The sequence below is a fragment of the Denticeps clupeoides genome, chromosome 19 (genome assembly GCF_900700375.1).
Source record: "Denticeps clupeoides chromosome 19, fDenClu1.1, whole genome shotgun sequence".
Classification (NCBI taxonomy): domain Eukaryota; kingdom Metazoa; phylum Chordata; class Actinopteri; order Clupeiformes; family Denticipitidae; genus Denticeps; species Denticeps clupeoides.
Window position 1 is genome coordinate 3,917,021 of NC_041725.1, and position 20,579 is coordinate 3,937,599.

Genomic DNA, 20,579 nt, shown 5'->3' on the forward strand with positions numbered 1-20,579 from the left:
ACTTTCTTTCCTTTTACATATTTCAACACCTGCTAAAAACCCATCTAGGACATGCCAGTGCATTCTTGTGTCATGCACTTGCTATCAGTGTGATGGGCTCTGAACCCTGCCATGCATATTTAAATGAAGACATTTTAGGCCGGTTACGTAAGGAGAGCGCTTCAAACGAGATCGCCGAGAATTGTGCACCTCCACCGAAAACGTACCAAACACGTGGGACATGCTAGCATCAGAGCTTCCAAAAAGGAAATATGGGTCATCCAGTGGACCCAGCTATCTCTAGCGTGCATTTTTAATAAGGCAGCGAGAGATAAGGAGGAATGCTGCTTTCCATAGCTGGAAAGCCATGGTGGATCAGCACGTGCCATATTAATAGGCATCCTTCCCTGTAGAGCCTCTTTGTTGATTACAGTGAAACAAAGGAAGAACCCCTGGAGGAGGAATAACCTCCTTAGAAGAAAACACACACACATATATATATATAGTCTGTGCATGGCAGTTTCTTCTGGAACAGGAGGGGCGATGCTGTGGTCCATTCTGAGAAGACCATTTGATATGGGAGGGAAGGAGGGTAGGAGACATCTCCTCTTTTCCTTCTGAAACGGCCCCGTGCACTCTGGGGGGGAGGGTCCTTTTCTGAGATAACTCACTGAGCACGTCTGAATGGATTACGCACTCTGCTAATTACGAACAAAACACACTGTAATTATGCATCGGAGTGGATTTATTTTCTGTCGCTGCACTTTAATTATGCAGCAAAGAGGGGCTCTCAAACTGGCCCAACCTGAAAAAATGGAGGCATATGGCTGGCCAGGCCGAAAAGTGAAAGAGCCGAGCGGCTTCATTACCGCGAGCCACAAAGGTGCAGGTTAAAATTACAGCTTGAAGATGACAAAATCTGTCAGCCAGCCTCAATTCCGGCAGATGCCGTGGCACTGCTTGCCGGCAGAACACGGACTGCTCGCTATATTCCACCTGCTCCACCGTCTAGACGGACGGTCGCCCTCGGCAAAGTAATCTAAGATGCGTTGGTGTTGGAAAGCATGAGCATGTCTGTCTCATCTCTGCATGGTCTGTGTGTGTTTGACCTTCAGGCTGCGATGGGGAAGGCGGGCAACACCATGCCAACCGATACAGATCACCACGCCAACCCATACAGATCACCACGTCAACCCATACAGATCACCACGCCAACCCTTACAGATCACCACGTCAACCCATACAGATCACCACGCCAACCCATACAGATCACCACGCCAACCCATACAGATCACCACGCCAACCCATACAGATCACCACGCCAACCCATACAGATCCATGTCATTTACTCCAACTGGAAAAATGGTCTCGTGCACTGGCATAAAACGCACGCAGGAATCTGTGTAAAAATTTGACGGTGGGTGTCTCCGCCTGGCGGCCACATCGGGCATCGCACGCACTGCGCGCTGATTGCGTGCAGCTCCGCACGTCCACGTTCGTCTTTCTTTATTGCTCTTTATCTCGACTACGTGACGCATTTGCTCGAAGAGGAAAAAGGGGTTCATCATTATAGCGAAACAGAGCGCGAACGTCAGCTTCCATTTGGAACTCGGACGGCGCTCAGAGGACCGACGCGACGTGACGTCATACGGCGCGGTGGCTCCAACCACCCGACCGTGGGGACTGCTGTCGAGCCAAATCTGCGTCTCATCCGACACCGATCCGCAATGACGAGACGCGCGACAACCCGTGACATTCGTGCCACCACGAATAACCAGACACGATGGCAATTCTGGACATGAGAAATGCGGAGCGGACAGTCATCCCGTAATCCAGATTATGCGAGTAGATCCATGGATTAGGCAGCCGATCATATGATCTGATGTTGCATTAAACGTTGTGTGTCGATTTGCCCGGTTGAAGGAGACGCTTACCCTGCGCACGCAGGCGCCGCGTGGGGTGACCTTTGCCCCCAGAACTGCTCCCATGTCAAATACGAAACATGGCAGAATGGGGTTTGACTTGCCTCTGTGGAACCCTTTAAAAAAACTTCACATGGTGAATGACACTAATGTGATTAAGAAAGCATCTATTTCAATTCCATCACGAATGGTGAATAGAATGGAGGGTGGGGGGCGTTTTATTTTTGGGGGGAGAAGGGAACTTCAGAGCGCCTACTGCCAATGCAAGAAATGTCGACAATTAACAGTAAAGCTCGTTTAAGATCTTGGCAGAATACTGCAAAGTAAACAGCAGCTTCAGAAAGTAAGCAGACATTTTACTGCAGTATGACGAGCATAATGCAGGGGGGTAAAGATGGTCTCATAATTCTGTGGTCTTGGTAATAACTTTACAGGGGTCGCATTATGCAATTGAAATAAAAATTGCGTTGATCCTGGCCGTAAAAGCACGCAGCAAAAATGTAAAAACGCGTCCTCTGTCGTCCGGCCGCGGGGTGGCGCCATTTCCCTCCTTTATTATCACAAGTATTGTAACGACAAAAAAAAAAAAAAAAAGTCTCGAAACAGAAACATCTGGATTGTGTGCTTTTTAAGTCGCACATGTGGCTTTCAGTCTGATTGTTCTAATGGCGACTCCTTCGGTTCTAACGTTTCCGTAACGCTTGGTGGTAATTGGTATTAGAAGGAGATCTGAACCCGGACGCCTTGATCTCGCGTTCGTCGCTGATAATCGGCGGCTGATCGCTTTCGCCCGGACTGCTGCAGGTGCCGGTTTGATGTGAGCGGACCAGAAGATGCGCGACTGTGATGTGCAAATACGCGCTCGGTTTCAGCGACTCTCGCCGACTTCAAAAGGCCCTCGTTCCCGCGGTTTATTATCGCCGATGAATCGACAAACAAGGCGATCCGTGCCAGTGTGTTTAACGCGCAGAATAAATAGGATTTAAACAAGATTTAAAAAACATTCAGATGTAATCATCATAACATTCATTGCGCGATGCAATACGAATTCACGTAGTTTTTATTGTAAACAGCATAGCTATTAAATCAAAGTTCAGTTAATGATCTAAAATGAAGACATTCAACTACATCATTATAATAATAATAATAACAATATAACTGTAATTAATACATATTCAAATCATCAAGATGTCGTCTTATATCTATTGATATCTTCATTTTAACACATCTGAGGGAGATTTAAAATAATTCCGCATTTTCAGAATCAAGGCGACATCACGACATCAGATGTTTCTTCAAAGCGCCTCGTCCTTTGATTCGGTGATTATCAATATACGTTTCCTTTTTATACAAAGAAATGCAAATTAAGCATTTAATGGCGCATTTGATCTTTTGTCCGGCCTTGGCCGTCCCGTGTACAAATATCCCGAGAATGTCCCCGACTCCAAACCCGCAGCAGGACACCGAGCGACATGGACGCCAAGTTCTCCAACTTCACCATCGACCACATCCTGGGCGAGACGCGCCAGGCCCCGCAGCTCCTGCCCGAGAACCCGGCGCACCTGTACCGGCCGCCGGCGGAGTACCGCGCCTACCCGGCCCTGGACCTGCTGGGCCCGGCCTGGCCCTTCTGCTGCTACGGCTGCCCGGCCGGACACAGCCCGTTCCCCGCGGGCCGCGCCGAGCCGCCCCGCCACGGAGGTAAGGACCGTTTTCGCGGGGACAGTTTCCCTGGAGACACTCAGTCTCCTGGTTCATAGGTGAAGGGTATACCTCCCTGTTCTAAAAGGATCTTTTCTCTTTCCCTGCGTCCACAGCGGAACCGAGCTGCTGCTCGAACCCGGCCCACCCCCGTCAGCACAGCAGGATGAGGACGGTGTTCACCGAGAGCCAGATCCAGCAGCTGGACCAGCTCTTCGTCCGCACCGACTACCCCAGCGTGGAGGCCCGGGCCGAGCTGGCCAGGAACGCGGGCCTTTCCGAGGAAACCGTCCGGGTGATTAACCATTTCCAGATTAAGAAAGTTGCCGTTTGTTTCTGTTGAAAGCTGTTTCGAATATAAAATCTTCTTCGTTTTTTTGTAGGTATGGTTCAAGAACCGCCGCGCCCGAAGGAAGAGGCAGAGCACCAAGAGCAAAAGCCCCAGATCTGCCATGGAGGAAAGGTCACCAGGGTCACCCTGCAGCCAGGAGGAATTCCCTGGGATTAGGAAGATGTCGCATGTTTTGTAGTCACATGGACAACTGTTTGAATGAAAATACCTTTAATTTATTTCATTTTTATTATTTTTCCAAGACTCTACGCTTGTACACCCCTTTATTTAAAAGAAATGTCCATTTTACACCCCTTTGCGTTTCAAGCCTTTGTATTTATTGTTTGTAAAAATTTCCCTGACCACCCTCAAATAAATGAACTTACCAAAGAGCGTTTATAAAAACATCAAATCTTTATTAGAATCTGTAGTCTATGTAGACGTAATTATAAGCATTTTTCATGCTGATACACCATTAAAAAAGGAGTCCTGGCACACAGAGAGAAAGAGAGACAGAGAGCATGCAGGTTACTAAATCCAGCGTCGCACTCCCCACAGATTTTCCATTATGAGTCCAACCATGGAGACACAACACATTGTTATTAAAAAACGATTTAAGAATGTTTTACGCAACGTATGATGAATATATGGATGTTCATGACGCTCTTACATCTTAGTGATGTAATATGACATGAAGATGGCATGAAAATAAAGTCTTCGTTCTGGATCACCACCGGTACTGATATTTTGACATGACGTATGTATATATGTGATTAAAAGTACTTTAGATGTCCACCTAAAATTCTAGGTACTAAAAATGAAGAATAACCAGACAGACCTCCGTTAGAAAAGAAAGGAAACTGAAGCTGGTAACAGCTAAAGAGAACGATCTAATAACCGTAGCTATGAATCATTATATATAGACGTTTCCAATACTACACTTCATGAGTGCTGTTCACGTGGTGATCATGGTAGAGGAGGGTGTTCAGAATGTGCACCAGCAGCACAGACCTTCGTTCTTCAGTTTCTGGTGTGCTTACTTAATGGTACCTCAAGTACAGTTAAAAAAAACAACACCACTAAACAGTCACATAGCAAAGTGTCATTGATTAAATATTGCTGTTTTTTGCCCCCATTTTTAACACACCGAGCAGAGTAATGTAATTATTATTTTTTTCTTTGAAGAAGCACATGTCCACAAAACCTTACCAAGTTTAACAGATAGAGAGAGAAACAGCTGGAGTGAGTGGATGGATGGGGGGAAACAGAATATTAAGACTAAATAACATGAACCGTATTGTACTAGCAGGTATTCCCAGTATTCTCACAAGACCACAACAGCAAGATACACTGCTGCCGACGTTCCACGGTTGGTTGTAATGGTTTCTCCCCAGACTTTCTCTGCACGGCTCCAGTCACGTCGCTATGCCCATGCCGTCACATTCCCATGCAAAGGAAATGGAAACTAAACCTCGGTGTTCACAGCACTCCTAATCTGGCGCCCCATGCATGTTAGAACGGCCATTAGAATATAGACGGTGGTGAGAAATATATACAGACCCTGTGTTACGGCCACTTGTAGCATTTGTACCCTGGCAGTATATGCAACGACATGCTATTATTGTCTAGACCACATCTGACAGTGCCAAGATCACCGGAGGAACACACAAAGTACATCGGAATAATCTACAGTTCAGAGCGCCTACTGCCAATGCAAGAAATGTTGACAATTAACAGTAAAGCTCGTTTAAGCTCTTGGCAGAATACTGCAAAGTAAACAGCAGCTTCAGAAAGTAAGCAGACATTTTACTACAGTATGAAGAACATAATGCAGGGGGGTGAAGATGGTCTCATACAGAAGCCTAATTCTGTGGTTTTGGTAATAACTTTACAGGGGTCGCATTATGCAATTGAAATAAAAAGGCAGCAGAAGAATTAGCAGTTACAAGATCTTTTTCAGGGAAGTTAATAAGTATTTTTTTTTTGTCAATTAACGGAATGCAGAATGTCATTTATTATAAAAGGCACTAGTTTTTTGCTATTGAATCGCAATCGAGGGGAACAGGAGGGGAAGGAGGTAAAGTGTAATATTGACAATAGTTTGGCTGGTTCTCAGAGGAAAGCTCAAATGAAAGATGGCGGCACACCAACATGGAAAGGTGAAAGAAGGTGATTGAGAGGTGGATGAATGGAGCGTGATGTTTTAGGACTGCATCTCTGCGCGTAACATCCAGGGAAACCAGCAACAGAAAAGCAACCTGTGGACAAAAGAAGAAGAACATTTACAACCGGTACCTTCTCCACCCTGTATTGCTGATGTCTGCAGCCATCACATTTCAGACCACAGAGTTCCTACTGCAGCTCAATGGCCAATTTGTAGCAGCAGATAACACGGCAGTGGCAAGACCTAAACTACAGTAGTGCAGTGGTAGAAATGCAGTAGTCACTTGTTCTTAAGATCAGAATTGACGCTTGGCTTTGAAATGGTTCTGGTCTGACCAATAGGCTGGATAATGTACACTTAACTAACCTACTAACTAAATAAACAACGATACACACTCGTCCTTATAATCTGGGATGGGTTGGTACCAATTTTGATGTATTTTACTCTTTGAATTTGCTTGAAATAATGTAGACAGGTGTGATCTTACCTGGAAATTGAGCTCTCAGAGGTGATTTCCTTGGGAGACCTCATCACATTGAAGTTCCGTTTTGGCTGGGCCACTGCGTTGAACATAAAACGCACATTTAAACAGCTAAAAGAGGTTTATAGGAGTGAAGGTGTAACCCCTCAACAGTTGTGTGGGATCCATGCAGATATTGAATAATAACAAGGAGCTGTCTGTGGTGCTGAACCCTGAAGCCTCAAGGGGTCTGTGTTGCAGATGTTGGTGAATGTCTCAAATCATTTTCTAATTGTGCTTAAATTCTCAACTTTTGTTACATACTAGAATAATACCGATTTAATGTATAGCCTGAAAAACAAAAGTTTAATTTAACTAATGTCCATACTTACTGGTAACTTGATGAACTTTCTTCAACACTGCCCCATCATTCTGAGAGTCTTTAGGTCCCCCAATTCTACACAATTATAGAACATAAAAATGTTTACAACAAAGTCAAAATTTTTCTGATTGTTTGTTATTCAGTCAGCATTAAACTCTTTCTAATCATAATACAAGTATGAGTGTATCTACTTACCGCTGAACACGTGAGGGAGGAGCAAAAACCCCATATTTGGGCAGGCAGGTGAAGTAGCGCACACCAAACACAGAGCCATCGTGCTTCCCAGTGGGCTGGTCCAGTTCCACTCCAAACCAGTAGCCTGAAATCAGCCACAAAACCACATTCAATCAAAATGTATTTGTATTAAAACTCATGAAATACCTTAATTATTCAATAAATAAACAAACAAACAAACAAACAAACAAATAATTCTGTCACTACACTGTTGATTTGTCTTAACTGAAAAATGGGATTTTTTAATTACCTATTTATACCTATACCTTTATATGAAGCTACATGTCAAATAAAGCATATGAATTGTGGTATGATATTGCAATAATCTTATAAGATATCTAGCCTGTTTTGTATATTACATTTATATAGATTCATTTAATAAATTGCTAATTTATTAGTCAATTGAAGTCTACAGTGGCAAAAAATATGCCAGATCCATATGCTCAGACTCAGATTAATAATATTTACCTTTAATCCTCTAACATTCAGCAGATTTGCTTTTTATTACCTGGGGCAAAGTCTGTTTTGCCGTAAAAGCGAACAATCCCTTGCTTCTGCCCTGCAACGAGAACTTGGTCTCCCAGCTCCACCTTCACCCCATCAGGATCTAGACTGGCCACTGACAGGGACTTCTTCCTCAAGGCTTTGAAAAGACAATATATTAACACAGAGAAGTCTTCTGCCAGACATTATTTTTTGCTGCATTTAGCAATGCATGTTCCCCCTGTACCTTTCTCTCTGTCTTTTTCTTTTTCCTTTTCCTTCTTGTCTTTCTTTATCTTTCCTGTGACGCGGGACAAGTCCATGCGGGGAGTCTTGGGGGTTGAGGTGACAGAGGAAGGGGTCTGGTCAGCCACTTTAGTGATTTTGGAAACAGGAGCAAAGATTCCTGAAAGGGAATGATTATGAGAAACATTGGTATGAACTCACTTCACATCACTTGTGTGGTGAAAAATAGGATGAATGCACATTTGCAGTATTGTAGAGAGAAATGCATATCTGGTTTAATGTTGGCATTTTCCCCGGAGTTCCGTGCAATGCTGGAAGATACCGAACACATTCTAAAAAAGCTGGACAGGAGTCTCCAAGTTTTCAAAAGGCACAGCAAACAGGTGAGAATAGAAATGAAATATTAAATATATTGTCATGACACAGACAGAAAAGGGAATCCAGGTGTAAATGTGGGGACGACCAGGGAACAGGAAGTGGATAAATCAAACGGGTGGATGTACAACATGAAGGGTAAGTTTGGGAGAAGGGTATAGAGGAGACGGGGAATAGGTACAAACACACACACACACACACACACAGCTGACAAAGGAAACAGAGACAGGAAAGGTGCACGGGCGTAGCGGACACCGTAGGGCAGGGCAGGGTAAACAGGACGAACAAACAAAGGTACGCAGACCTAACAGGCGGTAGCAAACTGGGACACATAAACAGACACAGCGATCAAACAGACACACAACTAGAATTTGACTAGAGCAAACACATGTTGGCGGAACAGCGGCAGAGACAGTACAGAGCCAGCAGTACCAGATCAGACAATGGACACAGATATGGGCAGTCCTGCACCGGTGGGAGTAATGATGTGGGGGTGTGGCTTCATTAGTAGCTGGAAGATGCTGATTGGGTGCATATATGACAACGACATCGCACAAGGTGTGACGCTGACTGTTATTGAGAGTAGTCACCACTGCAAGCCTGCAGGAGACCACAGGAATTCTGGCTCCTTGGTACAGCAAGGATTAATGCAGCATGTTCATATAGATGGTGGTGGTAGTAGCCTAGTGGGTAACACACTCGCCTATGAACCAGATGACCCAGGTTCAAATCCCACTTACTACCATTGTGTCCCTGAGCAAGACACTTAACCCTAAGTTGCTCCAGGGGGGGGGGGGCTGTCCCTGTAACTACTGATTGTAAGTCGCTCTGGATAAGGGCGTCTGATAAATGCTGTTAATGTAAATGTAAATGTTCACATTTGGCTGTAAAACTGGAGAGTGTGACAGAACCATTCAGGCCCTGATGATGAGTTACTGTATGCTATCGGTTTCCATACCATCCTAGTTTAATCGGATACTGTGACGTCCCCGAACACATTATGTTCGGCGACCGCCAGAGTGTTGGCCAGTGATTTTAGCTTTGCTCATTTTTTTGCTTTGCTTTGTAGCATGCCACCCCTTCTGTTTCTCTTTCGAGTATTTGGTATTTGTCTTCTGATAAATGATCATCTACAATATTTCCACATTACTACTAGCACAGAAATGAAAAATGTGCTTAAAGAAATACACGACACCCCTTCACCATTGAAAGCAGACCCATACATGACATCAAAAATCCATAAAACACTGAAAATGTTTCTGTGGGAGATAGAGTGGTATGGCATGATTTAGTGGGTTTCTGTGTATATGAGCAGGCATTACCCAGTTTTGGTGGGCAGATGAAGTAGCGCACCCCTCCAACGCTGCCATCGTTTTTACCCTCCGGCTCATCCAGTTCAATGCCCACCCACTGGCCGCTGGCAAATTCAGTGGTGCCACAAAAACGGAGGGTGCCAGTCTGCCCAGGAACAAGATGGCCAAAGTTAGAATCAACATTACCTCTCAGGACCCTCCTGGAACCCTTAAACTTGACTGCTGTCCCAATTGTAAGTTGTATCTTTGGCTAAATCAAAAGCAATGAAATGTAGCCAAGCTAAAGCTACAGAGAACACTACGAGGCCAATTAAATACACTCTGCAATTTAGATTTTTAGAGATATATTTTCTGTTATGATTTATCAAAAAACCAGGCAGAATTTGCTAAGAACTTGTTAATCATTAAAAATCTCACTGAGGGTCTCTTCAAAGACAACATTTAACTAAAAAAACCCAACTGGTTAAAATTATAAATAATGCTCCAAGGAATCTCCTCTAATCTTTTACCAATTATGGTTAAGAAAAACTGTTACATATTTAAAAATGGCATTCAGAATAACCTCTCCACAATCCAAATAAAAGAAAGAAACATTAAAAATGTAAATAAATTAGTGCTCGAGGGGTCATTAAGCAACACAACGACACAACCAGGCTGTACTGTTTATGGCCAGAGATCATATATTATAGATCTTAATGCCTCGCTAAGGCAATGTATGCAAGTCCTGGAAAAAGGCATCATAAAAACAGATACACATTATACTACAAATGGACTCCTGAGGACTTTCCACTGCAATCCACTGCAATAGTAGCAGTGAGACTAGAGAGTAAATCACAAATCTTATGGGCCAACTTGTAAATTTGACTGAATGAAGTCCAGAACTGTAGAAAGAGTTTGGATTTCTCAGAACCCCTTTTTTTTTGTTTGCATCAATTAAAGCTTTAGCAAGGCTTTGTGTGATGTTTGACACAGTTTAGTCATGTGACAGCACAGCTGACTTGTGTTAGTAATGTCTATAAAGAAACACAAACACGTCTCCAGCCACCCACCTGTTTGGGCTGTTGCAGTGGCTCGGTGACGTCACTGCTGTTTTTGTGGAGGAGCTACACATGTGAAAAGTGGGAACACATGTTTGACAGGGATCAGCCATCAAACACAAGCAGCAGCCTCTGCCCATGATGTACAAGTGGTCAGAAGCAGATATCCCTTAATACGTGAGATTACACTAGCATTTGCGTTCTGGGCCCATTGCCAAAGGCCACCCTTAAAAACACACACCCTCTGTGCACGGGGGGGCAATAAATGGAGCCAAACAGGCCTGAAAGTGGATCTCTATTACATGCGCTTCCAGCATAGACAGGGACAGAAGCTTCTTGTCTGGATTATCTGAAGCAAACTGTTACCACTCTTTTTGTGGGATTTTGGTATTTAAGCTACAGATCCCAAATCTGTGATCCTCTGAGCCATCCGAAAATCAGTTAACTATCATCATCCCAGGCTCTGTTTCTATGGTTACCTTCATGTCGTCTAGCATGACACGGTCACCAAGCTTTAGGCCCAGAGAGGACAGCATTAGGTTCCCAGGGATGTTGTCGTAGTTGGGAAGGGTGACCCGTGGCAGGTTGCAGCTCAGCGGCACAGCGTCCAGCAGCAGCTGCTTCAGCTCTTTGGCCACCATGGCGGCCTCTGCCTTGTCCAGACTCATGTCCATGGGGTCGGGCACCACGTCAGCAGGGCCTTGGCCCTTCTCATTCTGCCAACGGGAGGAGAAAACGTCAACAAGAAAAGAAGAGAGAGAGAAAAAAAAAGCAGCCATTATACAAATGAGTAAATTTCACTAAAAAGCAGTTCAATACTGGGAAATTAGGGTTGCAGTTGTCAATCATCAAACTTCCAAAGTGATATATGAACCTGCTATTTCTGAAACTGAACCTGAACTACTGGCTTTAAATGTAAATGGATGAAGATTCTGGAAAAAAAAATGGTATGTCCATACCCTAACAGTGGGGTTGGCCCCGTGTTCCAACAGACACTTGACAGCTCCCAGACACAGATTGGAGGCAGCAATGTGGAGTGCTGTGCCATGGTGGAAGTCACTGCAGGTGGAGTTCAGCACTAAAGAAAACACGTTGAAAATGAAATATGAGTTTTTACTAAATTTCTCCAAAAAAGTCTAACTGAAATGTTTATTACAAAATATTGTATTTGGCACCATCTACTGGTACTCTGTAACACTACAACACTATTTTGAGGAACATTTGGCTCAATATGGAATTTACCAAAGATCCAAAGGCCAAATATAACTGTTGAAATTCATCCTGTAAACATTGTTCACATTATCATTATGGATGCCATTGGTGGATTATCAATTTAACTTACAGATGACTGAATGAAAGTGAAGTGATTGTCATTGTGAAACACTGCAGCACAGCACACGGTGTCACAACGAAATGTGTCCTGTGTTTTTAACCATCACGCTTGGTGAGCAGTGGGCAGCCATGACAGGTGCCTGGGGAGCAGTGTGTGGGGACGGTGCTTTGCTCAGTGGCACCTCAGTGTCGGTGTAATCCGTGACTACATCCACTCTGTCTATCTGACGAGTACAGACAAGAGCTGTAAATCTTGGGTCGGCTTGTGTTGTTTTATTCAATGTAAGTTTTTTTTAATAAAATGTTAATCTGATTTGGAATTCTTGCCCACTGTCGTCAGGTGATACGTTTTTAAATATTGCGAGAGATGCGAAAATGCTGAGGTGGTGAAACGTATGCCCGCCTCTGGCACTTGCTATGAAACCGGGGTCACATTTCTTTTTGCTCTTTGTCGCGTCTTCGTAGCACGTGCAAAGAAAGCTGGATAGTTCAAAGATTTACTTGTCGTGTCGGATCGGGTCGAGACTCCCCCCCCAACCCCACGAGCTGCTGGTTGCACTTTAGTCGCATCATTCAGAAATTCAGTCACAATGTGCAACCAAACTGGTCACAATCTAGAGCCCTAAATTTTATTGCCATTAGAGGTATAGAGAAACCTGGTCATGTCTTGTACTGAATCAGTCTCCATTCTTCACTGAGCAGATCACATACACAAACAAAGAAAAGGAAGCCCGCAGCTTTCTGCCTTCTGCATTTCTATGCCTCCTTGCTGACTGCCGGACTATTTAGCAAGTAAATCTCGACTTACTCCATTATATTATGTGAGTCTGCCTTGCCTAACAATAGAATTGTGAATGAAGCTTGTAATAAAAATAAACATATTTCCCATCATCATAGCTGACAAAAAAAAAAAAAAAAACTTAGCCACCTCAAACTATTCTCTTGCTATTTTTAGTGTGCACAACTATATTGTGTTGGTGGCATGCTCTCGAGATACACGGGTCCATATTTGTGTGTGTGGGCCGCCTGTATATCTTCTCTGAAGGGATCTAACAGCACCTCTCTGCTGAGGATCACAGTTCGGTATAATGCAGCCAGGCAAAACCTCAGTGGCCACTGGCCTACTGACTGTAAAATCAGAGGCCATGACATAATCTGGCTGCAACAATTAAGAGGCACGTGACACCCATCTAAGTGCAAAATTAATTCGCTTTGGCCTGAAGGGATGGAAGCCGAGAACGAAATCACCACCATCTACAGCCAAGCAGAAATACTTATTAGTTAGGATTGCAAGTGACACCTAACTGTGGTAATCAGGAGATAAATGATTGGGTGAAACATATAATAAGAGTAGCGGAAGGACGGAGATCGAGTCACCTCGTGGTTTGGAGGCCTTGAGCAGGACACGGATGAGCTCTGGCACGTCAAAGTATGCAGCATAGTGCAGCGCGTTCATGTTGGTCCAGCGGCTGCGTAGGCTGACGTCAGCACCCAGAGCGATGAGCTGAGAAGTCAGCCTGAGAGAGGCTGCCGGGTCACCTGGAAATCATTCATATGAACCAGTGATTGTCAAAGTGCTAACAAACCACATCCTTTTTAATGGGAACAAACATACTCTACCTTACATTTCACTCAAATTTCAACTCACAATGTAACAATGCATTTTTTCTGGAACAACACAGACCAACAGTCCACAGGAAGTGAAAAATACTGGGTGAGAGACAATTATTTTTACCCATATCTTGAAAAATATATGACATAGTGTCTTTAAATTGGCAATTCTATTAATATCTTTTATTATATACTCTATAATTAGAAACTCACCAACTCCATGGGCCCCGGCTTTACAGCTATAGTGAAGGAGGGTCATGTCTGTAAGTCCATCACGGTCATTGACGTGGCAACCACGTTTCAAAATCTGAAACATAAAGTATCATATTAGTCAACATAGAGAAAAAATTAAAACAAAAATCAAGCAAGGAGTACAGATCAGCCATAATATTTTTCAGGTCCCCAATCAATGGCACTTTGTGAGAGTGTTTAACATTAATACGAGTTCCTCTAGCCTGTCTATGGTCCTGCAGTGGCTAGAAATGGCGATAGGTGCAAAGAGTGCATTGGCCATTCTGCTTCACTGCTCAGAGAGTGGCAGCTGAGACGATCGGGTCTGATCTGGAATTTGTCCCCTTATGTTGTGCTTCTGATGGTGTTTTTGTGACATGTAGAAAGAAGAGATGTCAGACTTCAAAACTAAAGGCTCTGATTCTGCTGACATCTACTTGTTTCATTTCAGGATAAATTAACATAAAATACAAATTAAGATGGCCATTATAACTAAAATGGAGCAAGAAGGTTACCAAGGAGATTAAATGGTAGCAATAAGCGTCATATGTCCTGAATGTCCTCATTGGTCAAGGTATGCTTTGCTTATGCTTAATACATAGATGACAACAGCTTGTAATGACCTTTAGCTCAGACTTTTCTTAATGCCTCGGAGAGATAATGGTTGTGTATACTGTTTGTTAATTTCAGGCCTTGATTCTGTGGTGACTTTCTGTCCTTTTCTGTCTTCCTCATCAGGAGAAAAAATTCCTCCAGCACTCACACACCACACAGCAGCATAATGACATCAACTACAGAGCCTCAATTGGCCACAACCCACGAGGGGGTCACGGCAAAGCCAGCTCCTCTGCCTACCCCAGATCAATTGATTTTCCACTCCACTGAGTTAAGAGATGAAGTCTGACCCGCGACTGCCCGGTCAATCAATCAATCTATCTAGAATAACTGAGGAAGAAAATGCACTCAAATTTAAACATTACTATATATACAGTATGTAGGCTGTTACGAGTATTGTACGAGCTTCTTTTAACATGGAATATTAGTCTAAATTCATTTGTTGCAAACAATATTCAAGAACAATAAACAATTATTCATACGTTTATGAAGTGCTATAATTTGTTTAAATAGTAAATGTTATTCTGATTGTAAAAGGTTCCCTTAAATTTTTGCTTTCAAATCGATCTTAGTATCCCCTAATACTGTACTGTATTCCAAAATTCAGCCTTGGTGCAGAATAACAGCCCCAGTGAGCCAGTCCCCCAATGTGGACGCGCCATTTTGGTGTCTGTATCTTAAAATACTAATGAGGAGAAGAGGGGCGGGACGAGAAGGAGAGCGGCCTATAGAAGTGAGCTGTCTGTTTGGCGCAGACAGAAAGTTGTGTAACTTTAGCCCTTATGAGGACATAAGGGGACAAATTCCAGGTCCATCTGAGCCGCCGCTCTCTGAGTCATCATTTCTAGCCACTGCAGGACCATGGACAGGCCAGGGAAACTAATATCAATGAAAAATAATCTCACAAAGTGACATTTTCATGATAGGGGACGTTAAAGAATATTGTATGCCGCTAATAGATTAAAAGAATCTGATCTGTTATTTGTGCAGACATGCACCCTTTTTGTGCCCTCTTATGGTGGCAATGCAACACTGTTGCACTTCAGCATTAACAAATGACATTTTCATGGGGAAACTGCAACAGATTTGTGAAACGTTTCATGAATGAGGTGCTGAGATGATCTGCTGATGTGGACATAAAGCTGATGTGTCTGTGCAGCCTGTGTCCTGCTTCTATTCTATTCACCTCGTTGCCGATGATGTCAATCTTGTGCTGAACCTGTGGCACCCACTGGCGGACGATGGCGAACAGCTCTGGAATAGTGGTGGACGGGTCCATCAGGATTTCCAGGCAGGCTGGGTCATTTGGGTCAAAGAACGTGAATGCTGCAGGGAGAGAACAGCATTTTATTTCATTTCTCATGACTCAGTTAATCAGCTGCGGTGGAAGGACTTTTTAAAGTTTGGATGTGGCAAGGTCCACATTCCAAAGATGATGCATTTGAATGCTGTTTTTGATTCAAAACTAAAACGCTTCTGCAACATTATAATTATTTGAGTTTAAAATTGATTTGTACAGGGTGGATATGGATAATTAAATGGGAATGGTTGGTTATAAAATGGGAATTTTTTAAGTGGTCAGAAACTTGTAAATAACTCATGAAAGAATACTTACGTTAAAACCAAGCACACCATTGTTTTTCTTGTGAAATTACCAATAAATTTGATGTGTCACATGACCCTCTTCCTATTGAAAAAACAAAAGTTGGATCCAATGGCCGACTTCAAAATGGCCACTATGGTCACCACCCATCTTGAAAAGTTTGCCCCCTCACATATTCCAATGTGCCACAAACAGGACGTTAATATCACCAACCACTCCCATTTTATTAAGGTGTATCCATATAAATGGCCCACCCTGTACATATTTCCATGGTGCTGTACAGGGCAACGTGGAATGTGGTGTGTTTCCAGAGAATGAGCTCCTCTTATAACAAGGGGTGTTGAAACGAATCGCATAATCGTGAGACTGGTGAAGATTCACACCTCTACTTATAACGCATTTATTATGATTATTCCATGCTGTACATTCCAATTGGACTGCTGGTGCCCTGTTTAATTCTGCTCTCTCTATATTACTTTAAAAGGCATCAGTTTCTGTGGTGACCCAGGCAGGGAAACGCACCGTAGTCTTTGGGGAGGGGAGCCTGAGCGGACGGGTGCACCATAGGCCTCTTCCGCGGCTCGTGGGCGGGGCTGCTGAACTCTGAGGCTGGTGGCGCCTCCTCCACCTCCGCTTTCTCCTCTTTAGTCATGCTGCTCTGGAGTCGGCCTGCTGCAGGAAACACAGTCAGCTCAACAAGCAAATTCATGTGTTATTAATAAAGCATTTTATTGTTTTGCATATCCATCTGGTATTCCTGCTGATCCAAGGCAGGATAGCATGATATTAAAAATTATTATACTAATATGTAGGTTTCAATAACTTATTTTGTAAATTTCAGGTTTGGTGTGTTGTTATTTTATATTTTTAGATAGGTGCTGAGGGCTGCAACTATCGAATATTTTTGGAATAAAGTATTTTTTTTTTATTGATTAATCGAATATAATCATACGTTTGCATTTTTAAAACAACTCTATCAATAGTGTGTTATGAAACATGAAAATCCTCTTAAAATGAGCAAGCAATTGGCTGTTATTCCTCCCAAAAAAAGTTTTTTAGCCCATTTAATCAACCTTTCTGTGAAACATTCATGATGTACATGAAAAAAAAAGAAACATATAACAGGTTATCCTATTTGTCCTTAGTTTTATTTTATTTAAAAAAAAGGAAAAAGGGGTGTACCTCCTGCTATAGCCCATCTGAGAATAAAGAGAAAAAAAGTATAAAAGGTACAAAATAGTAAAAGGAAACTATAAATAAACAATTAAAGTATTACTAATAATCCATCTTATACCAACATACCACATATACCATCTGATTCCATCCCACATCAGGATCTAAGGAAAACTCTTAATGCAACCTCACGGACCACCATCCATCCTTTTCCTGGCACATTTTTTATCCTTTCAGACTGTGCCAATTTCTCCTCTACCAAATAAGCAAACCAATCACTTGTTCAGTCCCTTGTCATGTCAAACCTAGCCTACTGCAACTCACTCCTGACCTTCAGACATCCATTCAACCTGCAGTTGCATGACTTATTTTGCACCTTGCAATGGCTCCCTGCATCCGATTCAAAATACGGATGCGTCCCTACAAAGCCAAAAGTGTAAAGAAAGGCTGCAAGGTATGTTGCAAAGTGTGTCATACTGTCACATATAGTCACCCTATTAATACCACGAATATTTTTTACTATCTGAAGCAGCGTCATGCTATAGAGCAACAAATTTAAAAATCTAAAATAAATATTTTAACATATACCTTGTAAAACTGTTCAGAATTAAGATTTTATTTATGAAAGTGACAAAAGAATAGAAAACTTTTAGTTATTAAACAAACATATTATCAATTCAGAATAGTTTGAGAAGTCCTTTACTAAGAACCGAGTATGACATAGGCCATCTCACTTTGCTGAAAACTGGGTAATGCTGGAACCCGAAGGCTTGCAAAACTTGCTACTAATCGAGTAACAAACCTATTCTAGACATAGGCAGCACATAAGGTCCCTCAGCCATTGATCATGGGTGGGCAGGGCAGCACCCTTCCAGTTTAGTAAGATCGCGGAAGATAATGGGGTCAGGCGTGCATCAGCCTCACCAGTGGTGCCAAAAACTAGTGGATTAGGTTCTATATGATATATATATATATATAGCTCTAATATTTTTTTAAGGTTAGTACATGACGAGTACATATGAATAAGGGAAGCCTCCTCACTGCCACATTTATCACAGGGGGGGGTCGAATACGGGATAATTTAGGAACCTATGCACAACCGTAAACTGTAGTAGACAGTGGCGGGCACAGAAAGATGCCGAATTAATGAACTTGAGTATTAAATCCCATGTGTTTTCAAATAATGACTCAAGTCCTGTTCCCAGGCCCTACTAAACCCCATCCACAGGAGAACCTTTCATACACACCAGTAGCAGAGATGAACCATTTACGGGTTGGAATTCGATTAAAGACACATGGAACTGGTGCTTCTGGAAAATTTTGGAAACTGGATTTCCTATCAGACTTTTGACAAATAGTGAACCTTTAAACTTTAGACCAGTGATTTGTGCCTGGACTTCGTGCTTGGTTGGGGCTCCGTCATGAACGGTCAACCGTGGGACCTTATATATACAGGTGTGTGCCTTTCCAAATCTATTCCAAAATGAATTTAATTGATTTTAGAAAAAGTCTGTAGAATAACAAAATGTGGGTCTGTACTCGCACACACCACTACACACAAGCAACACAAGATCAAAGCACACGTGCGTGGAATGCCAGTGCTTCCTTGGTCATGTCTGCATGTGCCGGCGACTCAAATGTTCCCATGACGCCTGGAGCCCTGACAGAACCTGCGGCCCTGTGGGTGTCCCTCTCGGCGCCAGGGTAAAAATACGTCCCGCGGCGTGTTGAGAAAAGGAAAGTGAGTCACGCGTTGAGCTCGCCATCTCGCTGGACGCGAATGCTCACGGCCGTCCTCTCTCTTTGGCAGCCCTAATGGCTTTAGTGCTGTACGAGTTCTCACTCGGCTAGCAGGCGGGGGGCCCGAAATGAACGTAACAGACGACGTGTGTATCATGTTATTGTGTTTTATGTGGGTCATTGGGACTCGGGGTATGGACTGCACCCTGTCCCGCTCTGGCAGGACCATCAATTCCTCGCTTCATGCGGCCTCTGCGATTTAGGACACAGCTAACAAAGCGCTGGGTCCGTAACCATGTCTCGGACGGCCCTGTCTTCGCGCAGGCCCGAGTGTTTGTTACTGCGCGCATCCTCACGCCGAGATACTGAATTTCCGGAGGGGGATATTTAACATAATTTATACATTACACTGCAGTGAAACACTCTCCCACACAACCCCAACATCATCAAGAAAATGACGTATATGAAAGTCAAGTGATCGTCATTGCGAAACACTGCAGCACAGCACACGGTGGCGCAAACGAAATGTGTCCTCTGCATTTAACCCACCACCCTTGGTGTGCAGCCATGACAGGTGCCCGGGGAGCAGTGTGTGGGGACGGTGCTTTGCTCAGAGGCACCTCAGTGGCACCTTGGCGGACTGAGATTCGAACCGGCAACCTTCTGATTACGGGGCCGCTTCTGTAACCGCTAGGGCACCACTGCCCACTTGCTTTACTTTAAATCAGTAATAACGTTAAGATTACGTCTGTAAAGTGTCTGAATACGTACGTCCCTCGTCTAAACCACGCAAGTCTTGAACTACACGAATTTTGGACCAAGCGTGGCAGACAGGAACTGGGGTGCAGTGGCCTTCCTATACTGAACCCCCACATCAACAGATCTACATCTTGATGAAATTAACACTGCAGGTACTGCCAGTGCAAGCGATTAAAGCCCAAATAAAAAAAGAAGGAATTTTACACATTTGTGCACCTGGACATTACAGCAAGATAATATGTGGCATGTCTCTGTAGGAAGACATCTCATCAAATCCAAGAACATGAAGTAAAACGCATGAAACGAATACTTGAACCATTTCACCATTACCGTGAACCATTTCAAATGCATTTTCATCAACGCGCGTACAAACGAAAAAGAACTAACGCTAGCAATTATGTAATGCATTATTGTGTATTAATGTATTTATTTCTGTACGAGCGCGAACGCGGAATAAAACGCCCGACGCGAACAAAAGGCTGACAGATATGTGGATATGTAGGATGTACAAATTTATGTTAGAAACCACAACGAGACAGTTTCAAGCGAAATTGAATGTAAATCGTTTAATTTAATCCGTAGAAATCCCCACACGACAACAAGACAACATGGACTCTGGACAATTCTCTCAGAACCCCGACGGCGCCACACGGGCTCAACACGACACGGACCTCCTGACATATCCGCGACTTAACCGCGTCCCTACCTCGGAACAAGGCCAGAAACGATGCGTGTTTTGTTCTTGGGCAGGTGCGTGTCTGGCGCCTCGGCCTGGTGGAGAAACGATGGAGGATGGACGGATGCTGCGTCTGGTGCCCTTCTCTTCGCCTGCCTGCGTCACCGGCCTGACTCACCATCACCGGATAAGAGGCGCCAGACCAGACAAAA

At 43.5% G+C, this 20,579-nt stretch overlaps 2 protein-coding genes across 3 annotated transcripts; one reads left to right on the plus strand and one right to left on the minus strand.

The window, feature by feature from the left end:
- Nucleotides 1-3,373: 3,373 nt before the first annotated feature.
- dharma lies at nt 3,374-4,210 on the plus strand. Its single transcript, XM_028962791.1, has 3 exons — nt 3,374-3,602; nt 3,719-3,897; nt 3,986-4,210. Exons 1-3 carry the CDS (start codon nt 3,374-3,376, stop codon nt 4,130-4,132), a joined length of 555 nt encoding a protein of 184 aa, XP_028818624.1. The 3' UTR covers nt 4,133-4,210.
- A 118-nt stretch (nt 4,211-4,328) lies between these two features.
- Nucleotides 4,329-20,579, minus strand: clip3 (CAP-GLY domain containing linker protein 3). Of its 2 annotated transcripts, XM_028962775.1 has the most exons (15): nt 20,398-20,579; nt 16,542-16,691; nt 15,603-15,742; nt 13,784-13,877; nt 13,337-13,498; nt 11,587-11,705; nt 11,107-11,343; nt 10,640-10,693; nt 9,600-9,735; nt 7,904-8,062; nt 7,682-7,816; nt 7,135-7,258; nt 6,950-7,014; nt 6,585-6,657; nt 4,329-6,191 (listed from the first exon to the last, which is right to left on the minus strand). In XM_028962775.1, exons 1-15 carry the CDS (start codon nt 20,546-20,548, stop codon nt 6,137-6,139), a joined length of 1,854 nt encoding a protein of 617 aa, XP_028818608.1. In that variant the 5' UTR covers nt 20,549-20,579; the 3' UTR covers nt 4,329-6,136. The 2 variants fall into 2 exon arrangements, with proteins under 2 accessions (XP_028818608.1, XP_028818609.1); XM_028962776.1 differs by lacking the exon at nt 10,640-10,693.